General features: G+C 51.2%; 1 protein-coding gene across 1 annotated transcript in view; it reads right to left on the bottom strand.

The window, feature by feature from the left end:
* LMBR1 (limb development membrane protein 1) overlaps positions 1–22930 on the bottom strand; it is a 71343-nt gene extending 48413 nt beyond the window's left edge. The window contains exons 1-4 of the mRNA XM_049785278.1: positions 22752–22930; positions 16374–16446; positions 14508–14547; positions 11198–11337 (exon numbers count right to left, since the gene is read on the bottom strand). Coding sequence (XP_049641235.1) covers positions 11198–11337; positions 14508–14547; positions 16374–16446; positions 22752–22817 — 319 coding nt within the window. The 5' untranslated portion in view covers positions 22818–22930. The remainder of the gene's footprint in view (positions 1–11197; positions 11338–14507; positions 14548–16373; positions 16447–22751) is intronic.
* Positions 22931–23747: the final 817 nt, after the last annotated feature.

The following is a 23747-nucleotide window of genomic DNA, read 5'->3' as shown; positions in this document are numbered from 1 at the left end:
ATGGCCCAACTGTCTCCCCCAGGCTAAGCCTTTCCAGAACCTGGACAGACAAATGGCAGGCTGCAGCACTGGAGCATCACCTGGAGTGATGTGCTTTCCTTCACAAGGCAAGAGAGCTCACTGAACCCATTCACTCTTTCTTATTCAAAACCCTAGGCAGAGTTAATAAACTTTGTAGTACATTTATCTTAGGAAAACTGCCTTAGAACTGTTCAAAGGAAAATGTGGTTTTTGGTGGGTAGCTTTGATGTGAAGTTTTTGAGATGAAAGTTGATTTGAAATGCTTCTCTCCTTCCCAGCCTCGAGAAGAAAGGTGTCAACTGTTTTGTCCCGTTTCTCCAGTCCTGGGGGTCCTCTGTCTGATGTACCAGGAGGCCCCTGAGGGCTGCATCAGTCGGCCTTGGCCCCATCTGACCTTCTACACGCAGGGGTCCTCCAACTTTTTAAACAGGGGGCCATTGGAGGGTCTGACTATAGTAAAAACAAAACTTATGAACGAATTCTTATGCACACTGCATAGATCTTATTTTGCAATGAAGAAACAAAACAGATACAAATACAATATGTGGCCCGCGGGCCATAGTTTGAGGACCACTGTCAGGGTCATCACCAAAGACCCCTGTATGTGAGGCCATTTGCCGGCCCTGCCACACAGCCAGAATGGGGTCTGCTGCTTGCTCCAGCAAGGGGTCACACTCCCTCAGTTAACACCCAGCCAAGGAACAGAACAGAGTCGAGGTCCCCAGTGGTTTGCATGTGTCCCCACCCCTGCCAGCCCCTTTGAGTAGTACACTCTGAGCCCAGCCTGCCCAGCTCCTACTCATTGGGGGGGGTCACATCTGGCTGTGCTCAGGGGCTACTCCTGGCTCTATGCTCAGAAATGGCTCCTGGCAGGCTCGTGGGACCCTATGGGATGCCGGGATTCGAACCACCGTTCTTTTGCATGCAAGGCAAATGCCCTACCTCCATGCTGTCTCTCCAGCCCCTAATTTCTGCTTTCTATCCTGAATATTTTTTTATTTTTAGGAAAGCTCTAGGATGCTTGACTAGAAGTGGTAAGTGAGGCCTTGGCCCTGTTCTGATCCTACGGAGAACGCCTTCAGCCATTTTCTCTTGTATCTGCTGCTCAAAGCTTACTCCTAAGCTCTAGGCTCAGTAGCCACTCCTAAAGGAGGTGGGAGCACCATACGGAGTGCAAGGGATCGAAAATGGATCTGCTATGGGCCAGGAAAGAGCACTCTCTATGGTACCATCCCTCTGATCCCTATAAATGCTCCTCATTCGAGTGAGATTTGACACTTAGTCCACTGAAAGACTACTAGGAAAAAACTGAACTGCATGGATCCCACTCATGGATTTTCCTAGAGGTTACACTTCCCTTCCTATATATTGTCTATGTTATGTTGAAATGTTGCTTGGCCTGTCTACATCTGGGCTGAGAGGAAGCCAGGCCATGGCAGGGCCTTGTCTGGTTTGGGTCAGGCCGTGCTAGCTCAACAGTAGGAGCCAAGGGACTGTGATTGTTTCTTTCATAGACACTTGGTGGCGCCAACAACCAAATTCCGTAGCCCGAAAGCGCTGGGACATTCCAGGCTCTGCTTTTTCTCTGAGTTGGGGAACATGTGGCCATAGGTAGCCAGCCCTGCTCAACCTGTGGCCTGCTGCAAAGACTGGTACCTCTCCTTCCCATGGGGTCTTCTTCAGCTCCTGCTGAACCTCAATCTACTCAGGGCTGTAACATTCCTGACATCTCACTCACCTTTTTCAACTAGTTTCCTGTTTCACTGGCTTCTTAAATGGGAACACCTCCCTTAGTGGGGCATTCAGGGGCTCATCTCTGACGAAGCCCCTAATGCTATCACTGACCAGCAAATGCTCTCAGCACCAGCCCACACCATTTCTGATATAGGACTGCCTTCTTCACTTGCTTCAAAGTGCTTCCAAATTTCCTTCTGGATTTCCTTTTTTGTTGTTTTGTTGTTGTTGTTGTTGTTGTTGTTTTTAGGGCCACACCTGTTTGATGCTCAGGGGTTACTCCTGGCTAAGCGCTCAGAAATTGCCCCTGGCTTGGGGGGACCATATGGCTAGCACTTGCAAGGCAGACACCTTACCTCTAGCGCCACCTCACCGGCCCCATGGATTTCCTTCTTTGACCCCTGAATTACTAAATACTCCCAGAACTTTCCAACTACGATTCTGTCACTGAAGTCATCTGGAAACATCTGCGTGACTTAGATCCTTCTGAGAACACAGAGCCTGTACTTATGCAACATGAGCCAATATTCCTGGTATGCTGAAAAGAGGTACACTGCCACTGCTGGGCAGAAGGTTCTCTCCATGCCAGTCAGGTCTGCTAGGCCCAGCATCTCTCACAACTTCCCTAACATCGCATCTGTCCTGTCTACTCTTCCCACCCACCGTTCACAGGGCTGTTGTTAGACCTGAACACAGCTGTTAATCCTTTCACATTCTGCTTCATCTATGTTACAGGCCGATTGTGGTTGGTTTGGGTGTTTTTTTTTTGGTTTGGACTAGAAAGTTTTTTGTATTTGGGCCATACCCAGCAGTACTCAGGGCTGACTCCTGGCTCTGTGCTCAGAGGGCCTATGGATTTCAGGGAAACAAACCCAGGCCAACCATGTGCCAGGCAAGCATTCTACCAATATGCTATCACTCCAGCCCACACTAGGGTTTTTTGAACACATAATGCTTCTCTTAATCAGAATAAATGGTCTTCTCTGTCTGGCCACATCCCACACCCTGGTACAGTTCCAGCTTCTACTCTGGGTCATAGTGGGCTCTCCCCCACTCCTCCTGCTACTCTCCTGGCTCTGCCCTTACAGTGGAAGCAGGCTCCCTGCAGCTTCTTCCCAAGGACTCAGGCTGCCAGCCTGTGCCTCCTGAGTGTGTGGTCAGGTACAAGTTTATTCAGTGTTTTGTTGTCCATTTCTCCTGTTCTTCTTTCCTTTGCTCCTTAGGAGTGCCTACTTCTTCTTCTTTTTTTTTTTTTTTTTTTTTTTTTTGGTGGAGGGGCCACACCCGGTGATGCTCAGGGGTTACTCCTGGCTTTGTGCTCAAAAATCAGTCCTGGCTTGGGGGACCCTATGGGACACCATGGGGTCAAACCGTGGTCCGTCCTAGGTTAGCACATAGCAAGGCAAACGTCCTACCGCTAAGCCACCACTCAGGCTCCAGGCATGCCTACTTCTTTGTAAATCTATTTTGTCTTCCTGATCTGCACGTTGCTTCTCCCTTAACTGCCCTATGTCAGTCTTCTCTCTGTCAGTACCCTAAGTTTCCAAGTACTCTATGTGATACTACTTCAGAGTAATCCATCAAAATCTGCCTGCAAGTGCTGTTCTAATTTCTCATGTTCAGCCTCAGAACATCAGACAATAGGTGGCATCCTGTCACCTAGACGTACTGCAATTTCTCTGAAGTCAGTTGTTCTCCCAGAGGCTCATGCAACACAGGAAGATCCGTTTCTAACCACCCTTCAGGGCAGTACATCAACATGCTTCCTCATGCTGTGAAGCTCCAAGTCCCTCCACCAAAAACTCGCCTGAGCTCTCGGGGCTATGTTATGTGGACGTACACTCACCAGGCAGATGAGCGTCATGTCTGAGAGAAGCATCCCACAGTCACAGGGGAATGGCAGTACTTGTCCCAAGGCTCTGCAGATGTCCCTCTCTTCCCACCTGCTGTGGCTCTTATAACTGTTCTTCTGCACTGTGTCTTCCCTCCAAATCCCTTCATATGGTATGGATTCCTTGTTTTCTCTAGAGAGGTCACACCCAGCAGTACTCGGAACCCAGCGGGGCTTGAATCCAACTCTGCTCTCACACATGAAAGGGAACAGGCTCCCTGGTCACTCAGCAGGGCCCTGGGTCGCTTCCTGCACTCAGCCACTATGCCTGTAACCTTCTCCACACTCACTGCCCCATGTAGGCTATTTCCATGCCCCAGGAGCTAGCATGCCAGCCTCATGAGTGTGAGCAACTCTGTAGAGTTTGCACCGACTGGCTCTGCTCAGTGCTGGGGTCTGCAGCCAGCAGTAGGGACACTCTCTGCTCTAGCCCATGGGAGCCAACTGCAACAGGACAGAGAGTACCCAGATATGCTCATCCTCAACACGGCCCATGTACTGGACAGTGTCCTGAGATTCTCCAGCAGTTCTAGGGCTGCAGAGTTGAGGGCCAGCCTGCGCTTCACACACATAATAGTTGGCCCTCTGCAGCCACCTTGGGCTCCTGGGGCATTGTCTGACCTCTGCCTTGTTCCCAGCACATCACCACTCCCCTGTTCACTTCAAAGCCCCCCGACTCATCATGGCCTCATGGAGAAATAGCCAGGTACGAACGGCCCTTAACCAACAAGAAACAGTCACTTACCAAAGAGCTAAGAGACGTGGTTACACACCCTACCTCGCAAGTCTACTGTCCGTATCAGAAATAACAAAGACTAAGTGATTCATGCGAAAGTTTAAATTTGTCAGAAAGGCAGGAGAAAGGAATCTTCAGCTTGCCACTGAAGGAGATGGAAACTACGGACAGTAACAGAGGGAAGTAGACACTCATAAAGCGACAGGTGTTGAAACATGTACACTGAAAATCATGACTAACTCTGAATTCACATGTAGTTAATTTACAGTGATTTAATTTTTCAAAACATTTTCAACATATTTTTACACATTTATAATTTTTTTTTTGTTTTTGTTTTTTTTTTGTTTTTGTTTTTGGGTCACACCAGGCAGTGCTCAGGGGTTATTCCTGGCTCCAGGCTCAGAAATTGCTCCTGGCAGGCACGGGGGACCATATGGGACGCCGGGATTCGAACCGATGACCTCCTGCATGAAAGGCAAACGCTTTACCTCCATGCTATCTCTCCGGCCCCTATAATTTATTTTTTATTTTTAAGTGGGTTTTTATTTTATTTTATTTTTGTTTTTTTGTTTTTTTTGTTTTGGGGCCACACCAGTGACCAGCTCAGGGGTTACTCCTGGCTATGTGCTCAGAAATCGCTCCTGGCTTGGGGGACCATATAGGATGCCAGGGGATTGAACCGAGATCCATCCGAAGTTAGCGTGTGCAAGGCAAACCCCTACTGCTTGCGCCACCACTCTAGCCCCTTTTTTTAAGTTTTAAGTTTATTAACCAGGAAATGAAAATGAAAGTTTCAGATTCAACAAATAATATAACTTGCACACGGCTGAACCAAGGATGGACCTTGGTTTGATCCTTGGCATCCCATATGGTCCCCTGAGCCAGGAGCGACTTCTGAACGCATAGCCAGGAGTAACCCCTGAGCGTCACCAGGTGTGGCCCAAAAAAAAAAAGTTAATGTTACAAGAAAAATATCTTTGATAGTACAGGGCTTATGGTGCTTGTCTTAGATCCCACTGGCCTTACTTAAATCCCTGACATCTGGTTCCCACAAGCACTGCCAGCAATCACTTCTGAGCACAGAGCTAGGACTAGGCCCTGAGAATTGCCAGGTGTTGCCCCAAAGCTAAAAATATAACAATAAGCAGCCTATTAAATGTACCTTCCTGGGGCTGGAGCGATAGCACAATGGTTAAAACGTTGGTTTTACACATAACAGACCCAGGTTCAATCCCCAGCATCCCATATGGTCCCCTAAGACTGCCAGGAGTGATTTTTGAGTGCAGAGCTAGAAGTAACCCCTGAGCACCAATGGCTGTGGCCCAAAAAACATTAAATAAATAAAATGTACCTTCCTAAATAATAATTATATTAGCAAGTGTGCAAAATAAAAGGCTTTTATTTTTAATGACAAAACATTTTTGTTGGGGACTGACAGATAGCACAGCGGTAAGGCCTTGTATGCAGAAGGATGGTGGTGTGAATCCCGGCATCCCATATGGTACTCCAAGCCTGCCAGGGGCGATTTCTGAGCAGAGAGCTAGGAGTAGCTCCTGAGCCCTGCCGGGTATGACCCAAAAACAAAAAGTGAAAAACAAAACAAAACAAAAACATTTTTGTTTTGCCTTTTATTAACATAATCATATACATTTTTTTTTTTTTTGGTTTCAGGTCATACCAGGTGATGCTCAGAGGTTTATCCTGGATCTGCACTCCACTCAGGAATCACTCCTTATAGTGCTCAGAAGATCATATGTGATGTCAGGTATCGACCTCAGGTCAGCAGTGTATAAGGCAAGCAAGCACCTTACCTGCTATATTATTTCTCTGATCCCAGTATATATATTTATCCCTTTATATTACACTATAATTTTGATAAAACATTCCTAATTTGAAATCATAATAGCCCTAAATTTAAAATATCCACAATATGTATGTTTTATTATTTTACATATTAATTTATAAGATATTAATCTCTTCAAAAACTAAAATAACAAATTGCAATAAGGCAGTAAACCCTCAGAATTCAGTAATCAGTATCAATGACAACCTTAAGGAAAGAGAGCCTTAAAGAGGTATCTTCACCTAAAGGTGACTTACTAACCTCAGAAGACCTGGCTTAACCCCAAAACCAACCAAGCTACTGGCAAGTTCATTATGGGATGGATTAGTTTATAGCTCCATCTGCTGGAGCCCCAGAATATTTCATAAACACACAGTGCAAGGCTGCATAGCCAGTCCTAGATGACTTCATCACACAGACAAAAGACTTCCCAAACTCAAATTAGAAAATGGAGCGCTGGGCTGGAGCAAAAGCATAGTTGGTAGGGATTTTGCCTTGCATGCAGCAGTCCCAGGTTTGACCTCCAGCATCCCATATGATCAGGGGTAAATTCTGAGCACAGAGCCAAAAGTAACCCCTGAGCCCCACCGTGTGGCCCAATCCTCCCCCCTAAAAAAGAAAGAAAATGGAACACTGCCCTGCCCCATCTGGAGTCAGAATCCAGACATACACCCTCTCTGTTTAGGGGCCTCTGGAGCAGAGGCTTGCTCTTAAAGGCATGAGAGGATGTTCAAAAGAGAAGGAAAAAAAAGAAACATGTTCGATCATTTCCAGAATTACAAAACGATGCCGACAACAGTTATTCCCAATCTGCTCCAAGAGTCCAAGTGTGAATCATATGAAGAGAACCCCAGAGGGCAGTAACTCATATTGACAGGATACACTGAACTTGCTTCAGAAAAGTGATTGAATACTAGTGGTATTAAGAAAGGACAGAAATGGGGCCGGGCAGTGGCGCTAAAGGTAAGGTGCCTGCCTTGCCTGCGCTATCCTTGGACGGACCGCGGTTCGATCCCCCGGTGTCCCATATGGTCCCCCAAGCCAGGAGCAACTTGTGAGCGCATAGCCAGGAGTAACCCCTGAGCGTTACCGGGTGTGGCCCAAAAACCAAAAAAAAAAAAAAAAAAAAAAAAAAAAAAGAAAGGACAGAAGGGCCCGGAGAGATAGCACAGCGGTGTTTGCCTTGCAAGCAGCTGATCCAGGACCAAAGGTGGTTGGTTCGAATCCCAGTGTCTCAAATGGTCCCCCGTGCCTGCCAGGAGCTATTTCTGAGAAGACAGCCAGAAAGGACAGAAGTGGGCCGGAGAGATAGCATGGAGGTAAGGCGTTTGCCTTGCATGCAGAAGGATGGTGGTTTGAATCCCGGCATCCCATATGGTCCCCAGAGCCTGACAGGAGTGATTTCTGAGTGTAGAGCGCTGCCGGGTGAGACCCAAAAACCAAAAAAAAAAAAAGAAAGAAAGAAAAAAAAAAGGACAGAAGTACATATCCAAGCCAAAGTCAACAACAATGAAATCATGAGACCCAAACTTTAATAATCGAAGCTTAAAATGGCCCTACTAGTCCGGTTACGGAGAGGGGGAGGGGGCAAGGGATGGTAGCATGGGATACACTCGGGAACACTGGTAGAGAGAGGTGGTGGGATTGGCCCTGAAACATCGTATGTCTGAAACCCAACTATAAAGAACTTTTTAAATCACAATGGTTTCAATAAAAAAATTTTAAAAAAAGGAAGAGTAAGTGAATACATTGAGAATTACAATGAGAATTGCTCGGATTGCCTGCTCCAGAGAAATGGAAAACAAAACCAGTTTCATCCTTTATGCTGATAGAACTATTCTCATCCATAAAGCAACATATTTTCATTGTAGACCCAAAAGAAGAGCCAAAAAAGATGTCAATGTCTCCCCACCTAGGGCCTAGTCCTTTTCCAGCCTGGCCTGTCTGACAGAAATAGAGCCCAGCAGAGTCCTACGAAGCAGCCCCACGGCCCCGTCACAGCCCTGAGATTATGGTCTATCTCAGCAGGCACACAGAACCCAGCACAGCCCCACAGAATAGCTCCCTGGCCTTGAGACCATGGCCAGTCTCACAGGCACCCAGAGTCTAGCAGTGCCCCTATGGAGCAGCATCATGACCCTGAGAGCATCGCCTGTCTCCTACTCTCATCAGTACAGGCCCAGAACTCTGCTGGGCAGGCTCCAAATGACTGTCAGCACGTGGAAAGCAAGCAGTTAAAGCAGCTGGGAGCACCAGAAAGAGCACATACTGCAAGCTGGGCGGAAGCACAGTGACACACCAGGGTCCATGTGGAAATACCATCACAGGGAGCACATGAGGATCCACTCAAATACACGTCAGTGAACACACACAAGGGTCTACATAGAAACACAGCACCAGAGACATAGGAAGGTTCAGGGCATCGTTGTGGCCATCCCCATCACATCCCCATGAGCACACTTGACGGTGCAGCATTCAGGCCATTAGAGCTCTCCCAGAGCTCAGGGTTCCAAGATTGTAAATAATCCTAACTTTGCTTCCCCACTCTACAGAAAACTTAAGTTTCTTTATATATACACCAAGGAGAAGAAAAAAATAGAGTGACCCATGTAAATTCCTGGTTGGTGGGACAGTTAGATATAAATAAAAAAATCTTAAAACTGGGCCCGGAGAGATAGCACAGCGGCATTTGCCTTGCAAGCAGCCGATCCAGGACCAAAGGTGGTTGGTTCGAATCCCGGTGTCCCATATGGTCCCCCGTGCCTGCCAGGAGCTATTTCTGAGCAAACAGCCAGGAGTAACCCCTGAGCACTGCCGGGTGTGACCCAACAAAAAAAAAAAATCTTAAAACTGATGGGAAATGGAACATTTCCCTCCTTAAGAATGTAAAACCGGGGGGCCGGAGAGATAGCATGGAGGTAAGGCGTTTGCCTCTCATGCAAAAGGTCATCGGTTCGAATCCCAGCGTCCCATATGGTCCCCCGTGCTTGCCAGGAGCGACTTCTGAGCATGGAGCCAGGAGTAACTCCTGAGCACTGCCGGGTGAGACCCAAAAACCAAAAAAAAAAAAAAAAAAAGAATGTAAAACCGGGGCCGGGAAGGTGGCGCTAGAGGTAAGGTGTCTGCCTTGCAAGCGCTAGCATAGGACGGACAGCGGTTCGATCCCCGGCGACCCATATGGTCCTCCGTGCCTGCCAGGGGCGATTTCTGAGCATAGGTCCAGGAGTAACCCCTGAGCGTCAAATAGGTGTGGCCCAAAAACCAAAAAAAAAAAAATAATGTAAAACCTGGGCCTGGAGAGATAGCACAGCGGTGTTTGCCTTGCAAGCAACCGATCCAGGACCTAAGGTGGTTGGTTCGAATCCCAGTGTCACATATGGTCCCCCGTGCCTGCCAGGAGCTATTTCTGAGCAGACAGCCAGGAGTAACCCCTGAGCAACCCCGGGTGTGGCCCAAAATCCAAAAAAAAAGAATGTAAAACCTGGGGGGCTGGATAGACAGCACAGTGGTAGGGCATTTGCCTTGCACGCAGCCAATCCAGGACAGAGGATGGTTCGAATCCCTACATCCCACATGGTCCCCCGTGACAGCCAGGAGCAATTTCTGAAAGCAGAGCCAGGCATAGCCCCTGATAACACAGTGGGAAAGATATTTGCCTTGCACGCAGTCAACTCTGATTCAACACCCAATATCCATAGGATCCCGCAGTACCTCCAGGAGTAATTACTGAGTGCTGAGGCAAAAGGAAAATTTGAGCACCACAGAGTGTGGCCCAAAAACAAAGCCAAAAAAGAAGATGAAAAATAAGAACCTGATCACAAAAGCAGTCAGAGAAAAATAACAAGGGAAGTGACAGGCGTTCAAGGGGTAAAGTGACGTGAATCATAGAAACCAAGTCAATGAAATGGAAAAACAAAATACGTAGCAAACATACCTCTGACTGTCAAAAGCAAGGTGCTGAGAATATAAAGTGCTTATACAGTTTAGTATGAAAGAAAGCGGCCAACAGTGCTCAGGGGTTCCTCCTGGCTCCATGCTCAGAAACCACTCCTGGCAGCTCGGGGGATCACATGGGATGCTGGGATTCGAACCACCGTCCTTCTGTATGCAAGGCAAACGCCCTACCTCCATGCTATCTCTGTGGCCCCAGGTTAGATTTCCTTGGAATTTTTGTAAATTACCATTAAGCTAGCCCAATCTAACTAAAACTTCTAGGAAAAAGAAACCAGAGCCAAGAGGAAATGCAGGTCCATTTGATTGCCAGGCAACTTAGATGTTGTCTTTATAAGTCAGTATGTTTAAGACCACATTAACTTTAACACTGATCCACAATGAATCTCTCCTGTAAAGGACACTGTAATGCCTAGAAAAACTGAAGCAAAGCAAACAAAACAGAAAAGTATAAGAGAGGGGCCGGCGAGGTGGCACTAGAGGTAAGGTGTCTGCCTTGCAAGCGCTAGCCAAGGAAGGACCTCGGTTCGCTCCCCCGGCGTCCCATATGGTCCCCCCAAGCCAGGGGCAATTTCTGAGCGCTTAGCCAGGAGGAACCCCTGAGCATCAAATGGGTGTGGCCTGAAAAACAAAAAACAACAACAAAAAAATTACCAGTGTCTCGGAGAGAGTATAGCAGGTTAGGAGCTTGCCTCCCAGGGCAGCCAACCCAAGTTTGATCTCCAGATCCCATAGAAACCCCCCAAGCTCTGCCAAGAGTGATTCCTGAGCACAGAGCCACGAGTAAGCCCTGAACATTGTCAGGTATGATACAAAAACAAACAAAAATGTATTTAACAAAGCGACACCAGAGAAAAACTGCCCTGTTTTGTAAAAGTGAAAGGTAGTGCAAGACTAAACTAGGACTGCTCGGCAGCTGCTGGTTTTCTGAGGATGGGGACTCGGATGATGAGCCAAGGAAGCAGAAATGGGTGGAAACGAAAGGAAAACCTGAGTAGCCTGCGAGCCATACTACACTGACCGTGGATCAAGGAGCCGTTGAGCCACTGCATGTAGTAGTTCTGTGGGAAGGAGAGCAGGATCTCGTTGCTGATGATCGAGAAGGGCAGGAGCAGAACAGCACCCGCAGATACCGCCAGTGTGAAGGTGCAGAGGAACAATCTGGAGGAGAAAGGGCGTCAAGGGCAGATGGGAGCAGCGGGGAGTCAGGGCAGATAAGAGCAGGGGTACATCAGGGGCAGAGGGGAGCAGGAGTGAAGAGAGCAGTAAAGGGAGCACAGGTGAGTCAGGGACAGATGGGATCAGTGATGGACCAGGGCAGACGGGAGCAGGGGTGCATCAGGGGAGATGGGAGCAGGGGTGGGTCAGGGGTAGATGGGAGCAAGGGTGAGCCAGGGCAGATGGAAGCAGGGGTGCATCAGGGGCAGATGGGAGTAGGGATGGGTTAGGTAGATGGGAGCAGGGGTACATCAGGGGCAGATGAAAGCAGAAGTGAGTCAGAGAATAAGGGAACGTGGGTGGGTCAGGGCAGATGGAGAGAGAACAAACAGTGGATTCGGTCTAGATCAAGCAGGCTCTCTGCAGGGAGAGGCTAGGGGCTCTCACCCCTCACACCCTCACTTAAACATAGGCATACTCACTAGACTCAGCCCCCTGAAGCCCTAGTCTGTTACCCCACTGCATTTCACAAACTCTCCAGCAGGAGCCAACTGCAGGGTCCCGCAGGCAGCAGCAAAGGGCCCAGCTAAAGGGTATGATTTGGTTTAGTTTGGTTTGGTTTGGTTTGGTTTGGTTTCGTTTGGTGGCTCAGGGGTTACTCCTGGCTCTGTGCTCAGAAATTATGCCTGGTAGACTCAGAAGACCAAATGGGATGCCGAGGACCAAATCCAGGTCAGCCACGTGCAAGGCAAATGCCCTACCACTATGCTATCCCTTCGGCTCCACAAAGGCTACTCTGGACTACCTACCACCCTGGGACTCCACAAAGGCTACTCTGGACTACCTACCACCCTTCCACTCACAACACACTTAACATTGGACAATACTTTCCACAGAGCTCCCAGGCTTCCTGAATTGGCATACACTTACAGTCCAATGGCCTAGACTCACCCACTCAGCAGCCAGGCCCAGGAGGAGCAAAGGAGAGACAGAGGGTCACAGCCCACTCCCAACAACTCTTAACAAAATAAAGCAGCAGTACAAGGACACCCCGGGCACGCGAAGGAGCCTCACTTCACAGCAGCCCAGCAGAAAGAACAGAGACTGGACAGATGAGAGGCCCAGAGGCAGGGGCACGAAGGCCCCACTGAACAACCCATCCTCCCAGCAGCTGGAAGCTAGGCGCCCTCTTGTGGCAGCCAGCAGAAACACACTCCACCCAGACAATCTTGAGTCTGGTGGAAGCAGACTATTGAGGGGTGGGAGGGAGGTGCTGCTCCCCATCCCGAGCCCTGGCAGAGGGGCCATCCTTCATCCCAGAAAGACTCACCTCTATTCTCAGGTTCCCAGAACGGGAAGCTCATAAATGGCTCGCAGATACCTCCAGGGGTTCTGGGGCACAAGCCAGGCTGTGGGGAGTTGAGGAGCACCACCCCAATCCACCCACTGCTTTAGCCATGGGCTCTCTGGGCAGGACATGGGTCACCCTCTGGCAGATGGGGTGTGTCATCCGTGCCGGACAATGAGATCCACAGAATGGCTCCCACAGAGGGAAACAGTCAGGTGGGCTAGGTCAAAATGTGAGCACAGCCCTGGAGCTCCCGTGTTAGATGCCTGCGTATGCCCTACAAGAGCTATCCCTGTGCCCACTGACCCACCACACCCCCAACAGGACCCAAGCTGGTCCAAACCACGTGCAGGAGTGCCCGCTGGTCTGTCCAGCCCAGAGAAAGCTGTGGCCCGGCACCCTGCAAGGAATGCTTCGGTCAGTGGCCCCACTCAGAGCCCCTGCCCCAGCTCTTTCATTCCAGCTCAGCTGTCCCCAGGAGCAGTCTCTCAGACGACACTGGGCTCTGGGGGCAGAAGCCCGGGAGTCTCAGGAGAGAAGGCAAGATCAGTTCTCGCTCAGCTCGTCTTTCTCTGAGCCAACCATGAACACAGAGAGCGTGTTTCCGTAGACAGCTAAGCCTGGCTCAATGGTAGCACTAAGTGGTCACCTCAGTCAGTACCCCAAGACAAAGCCACGCATCTCTCCCACAGTCCCAGCAGCTCATCAAACCAATGCTGAAAGACCCCATCTTCTGGACATTCCTCACTGGAACACTTGTGACTAGCTCCTTCCAGCATCATATCTGGGCGCTCAGGAGAGGCTGTCTGGGGTGTCCTCTCCCACAGGCACCGTGTCCAGAGATCAGGAGGGAAGGGCAAGGCCCAGCCCCGGGGTGTCCTCAAGACCAGCAGGACAAAAAATCTGGAAATGCAAGACAGGAGCTTCCAGCTTAGGGACACAGTGGCTGTCTAAGACTCTGCTATGGTGGAGTCACCGGAAGAAACAGGAGATGCCAGCAGGGTGGGGAGCACCTCAGGCCTAACCCCCAGGACAGTGTACACCAGCCAGGGGGCTGATACTCCTCCATGACCAGACCCTGCAGAAATGGAGCAAACAGTGCTGGGGGTGGGGTGGGGGTAGAAAGCCAAGGATGATCTCCCCAAAACCCTAGACTATAGTGCAACCTCCCATGTTATCAAGTGAGGGGCTCAATGAGCGGACAGTACACAAAGTCCCCTACGGCACTTCACCTCTTGCCTGTGAGCTCAAACTCAGAGCTGGAAGGACCATCTAGTCACATGTCCCAGAAGAATGCTTCTATGTCCTTGTTCTGTGCCCTGTGTCCTATGCCCTGAGTCCTGTGCCCCATACCCTGTTTCACATCCCAGAAGACAGCAGAGAGCCAGGCCACAGGCAGCCCCACTGAGGCTCTGTCTGCCCGGGTCTCCCCACTGAGCACATAAAACAGAGCTGATCGAGCCTATCAGCTGGGCTCACACCTCCATGTTGAGGGAAGAAACACACCAAAAAAAGTGTGGAAATCTTTAAAGGTACTTTTCCACACATCTATCCCAAAAGCCAACACTAAGTTTCCAGAACTTATGTCTGAAAAATTAAAAACTAAGTAACTAAACTTTACACATGGAATTCGAGCTAGAGAGAATCACAGCGAATAGGGTACTTGCCTTGCATGGAGCGGACCAGGGTTTGACTCCCAACATCTCATATGAACTTCAAGTATCACCAGAGTAATTCCTGAGCACAGAGCCTGGGCTAAGCCCTGAGTATCACCAGGTGTGACCCAAAAGCCAAAGTAATCATAGTAAGAATAATAAATACATACGAAATCCTGTTGACTATGGCATCTTCATCTTCATGTTCATCTGTAAAATGTTAAGATAATGTTTTTATCATGCAAAAATACTTTACTAACATCATAAAATAACTTAAAAGCAGCAAAGCACAGAAACTTTAAGAGCATATGTTTATTTCCATACAAAGCAAATTTAAATCCTACAGAACAGAATATACCTTTTTTTGACTAACAAAACCCTGCTTATTTTGTGAGAACTTCCCATGGAAAGTAAAACCTCCCACACAATCAGTGGTGAAGGAAACATAATAGGGCTGAGGGCACTATTAACCTGGTGGCCACACAAAGGGCTGAGCTCAAGGAAGAAGTCAATAGTCCAACTGTAGAGAAGGAAGCTGGACGACCCCAGGCCTGGAGCCTGCTCTCCCTGAAGCCCAGCCAGCTGTCCTGCATGCCCTCCTGTGACAGACCCACCATATACTTAATCATAATTACCCTAAATAGCCTCACAGTCAAAGGAACCAGAGAGCCAGGCCCCTCAGACCATCAGCTCCGGAGGAAGCTCCAGGATTTCCATTTCCAACTGAAGCCCCTCTCCTGACTAAGCCAGGCCTGGGGTCTCATCACCAAGCCCCTGTACTCATCATTCGTTGATTGACCTCAATTCTCCCTGCCCTTCACCCCTCAGCTTCCCTTCAAATGAGGTCTTGGATTCATTAAGTCTCTCTCCTTTTGTGCTTACAGTATATAAAACCTGAGGCCAAACGTCCTTAAAAAGATGCATGGCTGGGATCGGGGTGACAGCACAGCAAGGGAGGGCATTTGGCTTGCAAGTGGCCAACCTGGGTTTGATTCCTGGCATCCCATGTGGTCCCCTAAGTCTGTTTGTTTTTGTTTTTGTTTTTCGGTCACACCCTGCAGTGCTCAGGGGTTAGTCCTGGCTCTCTGCTCAGAAATCACTCCTGGCGGGGCCGGGAGGTGGCGCTAGAGGTAAGGTGTCTGCCTTGCCAGAGCTAGTCTAGGACGGACCTCGGTTCGATCCCCCGGTGTCCCATATGGTCCCCCAAGCCAGGAGCGACTTCTGAGCGCATAGCCAGGAGTAACCCCTGAGCATCACTGGGTGTGGCCCAAAAACCAAAAAAAAAAAAAAAAAGAAAGAAAGAAAGAAATCACTCCTGGCAGGCATGGGGGACCAAATGGGATACCAGGATTAAAACCACCATTTGTCCTGGGTCTGCCACTTGCAAGGCAAACGCCCTACCACTGCGCTATCTCTCCGGCCCCCTAGGAGTGATTTCTTAGCTCAAAGCCAGGAATAACCTCTGAGTGCTACCAGATGTGACCCCCCCCCAAAAAAAAAAAAAAAGAAAAGAAAAAAAAAAACGCATACCATCCTGAATCTGTGGGCTTTTGTGCTGAAGACTTGTGGAACCCAGCCACTGGCCACCCCACAGCAGAGACATGGAGCCATGACAGCCCCATGTAAGACCCCTCAGGATGCCCAGCATCTACCAAATTAGCACCCAGGAGAAGGGCCTTGACTCAAGGAAACAGAAACCTGCAGAAACCACAGAACAGCTAGGTTTCTGCTGAGGGGCTATTAAGCTGAGTGGATGCCTATGACCTATGCCTATGCCTGGAGCCTTCTCAGAGCACACCTGCAGGACAGACTGGGCGAGAGATGCCACCCCTGGAGGGGAGGCAGAGCCCCAGAGCTAGAGCCCTAGCAAGAAGCAAATGGCCACATCCACCCTGCACCAGCCCAGCCCCGCCCTGGCTGGCTACACAGAGGCCTGAGCAGCCTGACTGAGGGGACAGGCACTGGGAGATGGGGATGCATTTCTAGGCCCCCAACAGGCCTAGCACTGTGCTCCAGTTCTCGAGGGGTGCACTTGCCTGATTTCCTCTTGTACCGCGTGATGATGAAGTAGGAAATGACGTAGAGGACTGCAAAGAGGAGGAAGCAGATCTGAAAGACAGAGAGCCCAGGCTGGCACCACAGGACACAGGCGAGAGCACAGGTCACTCTCTTGGTGCTACAAATCCCTGGAACTGTGAGATTCCAGACCACATCCAGCCCCAGGTCAGTGCCTGCCAAGCACAAGGGGTTGCCCTCACGAGCATGCCAGCTGCAGCAGGCACTTAGACTGGGCTAGCTCTCTCCCACAGTGTCGGGAGCCAGCTCCTGTCCTGTCCAGGTGGCGCACATGTGCTGCAACTCAATGTGGTCCATTGGTGACTTGTGCTGCTGAAGTAAGAGTCACTGATGTCCCCCATCTCCTCACTTCTCTCTGTGCTTTATGGAATGTTCCAGGCTCGAGGAGTTGTCACAGTTCTGCAGATGATCTATCTACAGGAGGAAGGTTCAGGACCTCTCTCCAGCCACTTCACCCAAAGTGGACAATCTTGACCAGGTACAGGGTACAGAACTCATGGCACTGACATCAAAGTAAAGGCACAAGGCACAAGACTCAGAGGACAGGGCTTAGGGCACAGGGTTTAGGGCACAGGGTCTAGACCACAGCAGAATCTCCCTCTGGAGCTGTGTACTCAGGCACACACACACACACACACACACACACAGTCACTCACACAAAGGGGCAGTATCTTGTCCATCTCCCAAACCATCCAGAGTCAAAATAAAATGTGTAGGGGACCAGAGAGATAGCATGGAGGTAGGATGTTTGCCTTGCATGCAGAAGGACGGTGGCTCTAATCCCGGCATCCCATAGGGTCCCCCACGCCTGCCAGGAGCGATTTCTGAGCGTAGAGCCAGGAGTAATCTCTGAGCGCTGCCAATGTGACCCAAAAATCAAATAACAATTAATAATAATAAATTTTTAAAAAAATGTACAAATCCTTCTCCCTGCCTCAGGCTGGCAAACCAGGGCAGAGAGCAGATACCGGGAAGTGAATGAAAGGTGGATAGTTGGATTCCGTGGGACCACACAAATAGCATGAGAGGGTTGCCCCAGGCTGTAGGGATCAGGCACCACTGAGTGTGGATGGATCACAAGCCCACTGAGCAAGCGGAACTGAGTACGATCACTCAGAAAAGCTCTACTTCTACCAGACTTGTGTAAGACACACTTTTCACACTCATCATTTCAGTACAGACCCTCAATTGGCTAGCAGGGACCTTAGAGGGAGGGTATCAAAAGCACTAGGCACCAGACCCCCAACTGTCCCAGCCCCCAACTATCCACCCCCTGCACTGGCCCAGACTGTCCTGTACTCTCGGGTAGAACAGCCCCTTTGGGAGGCAGTACTGCAAAACTGACGGACCAGCATGGATCTAAGGTGCATGGTTCACCCCATCTACTTGAGAGGACATGGCAAGTGCCCAGCCCCATTATGCTGCCCAGCTCGTGGCTCTGGCCTCCCTGACTGAACAGCACGGCAGGCGAGGCTGTGTGCATGGACTGAGGGTGCAGCTTCCTGTTGACTGCAAGCTACTGACTAGTGTACATTCTGAGAGCTAAAGTCCCTAACTTGGGGGTCCTCTGATAGGAGCCACTCTGCCTGCCCTTACAGCAGCCAGTACTGAGAACACCAAGGCACGAGCTTTGTACCTCTACTAAGTTGATGCCTTATATAAGCGCATACACTGAACAAAAAAAAAAAAAAAGAAACTACTTAGAAAGCTCCTGGGGCCAGAGTGATAGCACAGCGGAGGGCATTTGCCTTGCACATGGCTAACCCAAGTGAACTCGGGTCAATTCCCGTCATCCCATATGGTTCCCTGAGCCTGCCAAGAGTGATTTCTTTTTGTTTTTGTTTTATTTTGGGGGTCACATCCGGCGGTGCAAGCATGGGGGACCATGTGGGATGCCAGGATTCAAACCATCTACCACTGTGCTATCTCTCTGGCTCAGCCAGGAGCAATTTCTGAGTGAAGAGCCAGGAGTAATCCCTGAGCAAGGCCAGGTGTGGCAAGAAAAAAAAGAAAGAAAAGGAAAAGAAATGAAAAGAAGAGAGGGGAGGGGAGGGGAAGAAGCGGGGAAGGGAAGGGAAGGGAGGGGAGGGGAGGGGAGGGGAGGGGAGGGGAGGGGAGGGGAGGGGAGGGGAGGGGAGGGGAGGGAAGGGAAAGGAAGGGAAGGGAAGGGAAGGGAAAAGGAGAAGAGAAGGGAAAAGGAGAAGAGAAGGGAAGGGGAGAGAAGGGGAGGGGAGGGAAGGGAAAGGAAGGGAAGGGAAGGGAAGGGAAGGGAAGGGAAGGGAAGGAGCTACTCTAACCAGGTGCCTCCAAAAAAGCTTGTTTCATGATTTTAACTTCTAGTTACCTGTGTAAATAAAACACCTTGTAAAGTTCTGTGCAGTTTTTTTTCTCAAATATGCAAAGCATAAGAACACCTGTAATATTACAACTCAGTTTCCAGGAAGTCCTTGTGCAGACAGCATTAGAAATAGATGGCCGGGGCCGAAGAGATTAAAGCACTTGCCTTGCATGCAGAAGGACGGAGGTTCGAATCCCAGCATCCCATAGGGTCCCCCGTGCCTGCCGGGAGCTATTTCTGAGCAGACAGCCAGGAGTAACCCCTGAGCACTGCCAGGTATGGCCCAAAAACCAAAAGCAAATAATAATATTAATAATAATAATAATAATAATAATAATATTTCCTGATCTATTTCCATATACTCAGAAGAGAATCTTAGCTCATTCTGATTTGTACTTGGGGGTGGGCCAAGAGTGGTCAGGAGGTCTGGAAGGGATCTCCCCTCTGATGATTCCTGACCAACAAGGTGAGCACTTCACTGTGAGCACTGAGGGGAAGGTTTCAGGTCAGCTCTGCAATGTCAGGATTACCAGGACACCTACTGGTGCCCCGGGGATCTCTGGTGCCTGGGATCGAATGCAATCAGGCACATGCATGAGCCTTCATCTCTTAGCCACTTAAAAAATACTACCTCCGGGCCCGGAGAGATAGCACAGCGGCCTTTGCCTTGCAAGCAGCCGATCCAGGACCAAAGGTGGTTGATTCAAATCCCGGTGTCCCATACGGTCCCCCGTGCCTGCCAGGAGCTATTTCTGAGCAGACAGCCAGGAGTAACCCCTGAGCACCGCCGGTGTGGCCCAAAAACCAAAAAAAAAAAAAAAATACTACCTCCAGGGCCAGAGAGATAGCACAGCGGTAGGGCATTTGCCTTGCAAGCAGCCACACCAGAAGGACCCTGATTCCAATCCCAGCATACCCATATGGTTCCCCGAGCCTGCCAGGGACAACTACTGAGCACAGAGCCAGGAGTCACCCCAGAGCGCTGCTGGGGTGACCCAAAAACCAAATAAAATAGAATAAAATAAAATAAAATAAATACTACCTCCAGACCCTGGGTTTGGGCTTCGTGTGAGATCTAATACTGCCTCAGAATCAAAGAGCCCTCTTTAATGTTATCTATACCAGCTTCAAACATATGAAAATAACATGTAGAAAGCAGTTCCTTTAAAATATCTTCAAAAAAGGGCAAAGCACTTAGAAGTTTAACAAAATAGAATAAAAGAAAGAAATAATTACTAAAACTGGTGTTTTCGCTGTTGAAAGAAACTCCCAGGTACCAAGGTACAGCAAGTATGAACTTGCCCTGCATGCAGCCAACCAGTTAATCCCCAACATAAGGCCCTCAGAACTTAACATGGTTCTCTGAACCAGAAGTAACCTCTGAAAAAAAATAAAAGAAGTGACCTCTAAGCACTGCCTGTGTGTGTGTGTGTGTGTGTGTGTGTGTGTGTGTGTGTGTGTGTGTGTATGTGCACAAACCCAATACTTGAATATAGAAAGAATGCTAGTATTTGTGGTGCTCAGTACTTTGGATACATGTACCAATTTCACTGGTCAATCCACATGGATCAACACCTTGGGCCCACGTCTGTACATCAGTTCACAGGACTCTGTACTGTGGGCCCATATTCACAGGGCAGAGCACTGAGCAAGCGTGGGCCCATGTTTGTGAGGCAGAGCACTGAACACTGAGAGCCCACGCTGAGCATCATGGATCCATGCTCATGGCTCAGAGCAGTGAGTACTGTGGGCACAGGGATCCTGCTCTCCACTGCTGGGCCAAGAGTCCATTAGGTTTCCTAGCAGAAACCCAGTGCCATGGAGAAATGAGAGGCTCAGAACCATGAAGGTGGTGAGAATGCTCCAAGTGGAGGACGTCCATCCCATTCACACAACAAGCTGCTGAAGCTGAGCAAGACTAGACACACCATGATGCTAGAGGAAGGAAAAAGTCTCTTTGGTCAGCAGATTTCAATATGGGATGGGCATGGCATCCCCTGGGGCTAGAAGAGCCTTCTTTTTTGTTTGTTTGTTTTTGGTTTTTGGGTCACACCCAGCAGCGCTCAGGGGTCATTCCTGGCTCTATGCTTAGAAATCACTCCTGGCAGGCTTGGGTGACCATATGGGATGCCGGGATTCAAACCACTGGCCTTCTGCATGCAAGGCAAATGCCTTACCTCCGTGCCATCTCTCCAGCCCCAATAAGAACCTTCTTGGGGCTGTGAGAATTCTAGGAATACCCTGCACAGAGGCAAACAGCAAGCCAGGATCCATGCAAAATGTACCAAGAAAAGGCCACCAAGACTGCAGGAGTCTGGGGCCTGCCTCAAACCATCTTCAGAATGACCGAAACCTACAAGTCCCCAAGTGGACTCTTCAACCAAATTCCAAACACGGAGAAAGGGACACAGCAGAGGGGAAGGCCAGATGTGGGAAACACTGCTAGGATCATTTAAGGGTTGTCCTGGATTCCCAGGAGCCAGGAGGATGATGAACAGGGGTCTCCACTGGAAATGGGGACAGCCTTCTGGAGAAGAGGACACAGCAGAGGGGGCAGTGGCAGCAGCACAGTAGAGTGTGTTCAAGAACCCTAGACACTGAAACACGCAATTCACATCTGGGAGTATTCTATCACAAAAAGGGGGGAAGAGGCAAGACAGAAAAATCAAAGCACTCAATGACTAAAACATGCAGATTGAACAGGATGCCTCTAGGGTGGAAAAGTTTCTGAGCCAGCAGTTGGGCCCTGAGGAGAGGCTCAAAGCCCCCACACCAGTTGGCTGGGCCGTGCAGAGACTGCAAACCTGGACCAACCCAACCTGGATGCAACTCTGCAGCTGTTGTGGGGGCTCTCAGCTTCTAGGACAAGAGTCTGGAGAAGAACCTGGACTAGAGCTTATGGTGGACTACAAGCAGAGCCATAACCAACATGATACCAAACCCCCAAGATGCAGGTTCCTAGACTTTAACCAAGAATGTGAATGGTGCTCCAATGATAGGCAGAGAGTACAGAGAGACAGTGGAAGAGGCACTGCACGGGTATGGAGAGCAGTGATGCTCTTGAGCAGCAGAATAGGTCCCTCCAAATCCTCAGAGAAAAAGCCGAACAGTATCACCCACAGACCATCACCCAACGGGGTCACCTAATGCCACATGCACAATGTGATGCCCACGGAGCATGACCACACAGGCATCACCCATAGACAGTGTCACCTGCAAAACGTCAGTGTCACCGCAGAGCAGCACCCACACTGTGCTACCTGCTCAGCATCACCTGCAGTGTCACAGCATCATGTGCACAGCATCATGTCACCAACAGAGCCCACAATCCCACCCACAGTGTGCCACCGACAGCGTCACCCAGGGCGCTACCCACACAGAAGAGCGCAAGGCAGGCAGGACTGTGTACTGTGAAACCAAAGGTGTATGTGTGGATTCAGACGGTGAGGTCAGAGTTGTTGGCCAACAGCCCCTCCGTGTGTGCCCAGAGCAGAGGCTTCCCAGAGACACACACAGGGGGGTGCTTAAACCGCTGCAGCTTCGAGGAAGGCACGGTCAGAAACAGCTGGACGGGCTGGGGGCGATCCCACGCATCAGTGACGACCGGGCTCCCTATGTCCCTCGGTGATTGTGGCTGCCTCCTCTCCTGGCCCCCAGGCGCGGGGGTGAGGCACTGGGAAAGGGAGAGGAGGAAGAGCAGGCGGGCAGCTGCGGCGGCTGGACCCTGAGGCGCAGAGCCCGGCGGCTGAAGCGAGAGGCCCCTTTCCAGCTGCCCCAAGCCCCACTGCGCAGGGAGGGACTCGGGCGCCCGGAGGCAGGCGTGGGAGCGAGCGCCCAGCAGGTGAAGGGGCAAGCGCCGGCCCCGGCAGCGCCAGGCGGCTCCCGGGTCCCCCGGGGCGCGGGACCGGAGGCCGCGGGCCGGGAAGGCGCGCGGGAGCTCGGGGGCGCCGAGGGCGGGCCACGGGGCCGAGGGAGCCGGGGGGCTCGGGACGGGGCTCACCGTGGACTCGCGCACTTGGCTGTGGAAGTGCTGCTCGCGCGCCGACACCTCGTCCAGCCCGTCCATCGTCCTTCATGCCCGCCCGCCCGCCCGCGGGGACGGCGGGGACGGCGCGGCCAGCGGCTCCGCGGGCGACTCGGGAAGCCGCGCGCCCCGGAGGACTGGACTGGACTGGACGGGACGGGACGGGGCGGGCGGGGCGGGGCGGGGCGGGGCGGGGCGGGGCGGCGCGCCGACGTCACAAAAAAGCGCCGGCGCGGGCGGTGACGTCACGGCGCCGGCGGGCGGGGCGGGACGCGGGGAGGCGCGGGCCGAGAGAGGCGGGGCTATGACGAGCGGGGCGGAAGTCGGTGGAGGGAAGGGAGGGCGGGGCTTGAGGGTCACGTGAGGCTCGGGGGTGGGCCTCTGAGGGAGGGAGGGAGGGAGGGAGGGACGGAGGGGGAGGGAGCGCAGCTCGAGGAGAGGCTTCCGGGCGGGGGAGTGAGTGGGAGGACTCTGCTCAGAGGCGGGGCCCGGTGGGTGGACTCGAGTCGGGAGAGCCGCCTCTCGGGGCGGAACTCGGTGGGCGGGGCGGAGCCGCAGCGGCCTGAGGGGCGTGGTCCGAGCGGAGGATAGGGCGGGGCTTGGGCCGAGGCGCGCTCGGAGGGCGGGGCCTTGTGTGGGCGGGGATTCGGCGGCGAGCCTTTGTGGGAGTGGTCTTTGCGTGGGCGGTGGTTTGGTGGGCGTGGCTTTTGTGGGCGGGGATTCGGCGGACGGGTCCTTTGTGTGGGCGGTGATTCAGTGGGCGGGCCTGTGTGGGCGGGGCCTTGTGTGGACGGTTGTTTGGTGGGCGGGGTCTTGTGTGGGCGGGGTCTTTGTGTGGGCGGTGATTAGGTGGGCGGGCATTGTGGGCGGGGCCTTGTGTGGACGGTTACTTGGTGGGCGTGGTCTTGTGTGGGCGGGGCCTTTGTGTGGGCGGTGATTCGGTGGGCGGGCCTATGTGGGCGGGGCCTTTGT

This window comes from Suncus etruscus, chromosome 13, assembly GCF_024139225.1.
Source record: "Suncus etruscus isolate mSunEtr1 chromosome 13, mSunEtr1.pri.cur, whole genome shotgun sequence".
NCBI lineage: Eukaryota > Metazoa > Chordata > Mammalia > Eulipotyphla > Soricidae > Suncus > Suncus etruscus.
The sequence above is the reverse complement of the archived record's forward strand: the minus strand, read 5'-3'. Positions and strand labels throughout refer to the sequence as shown.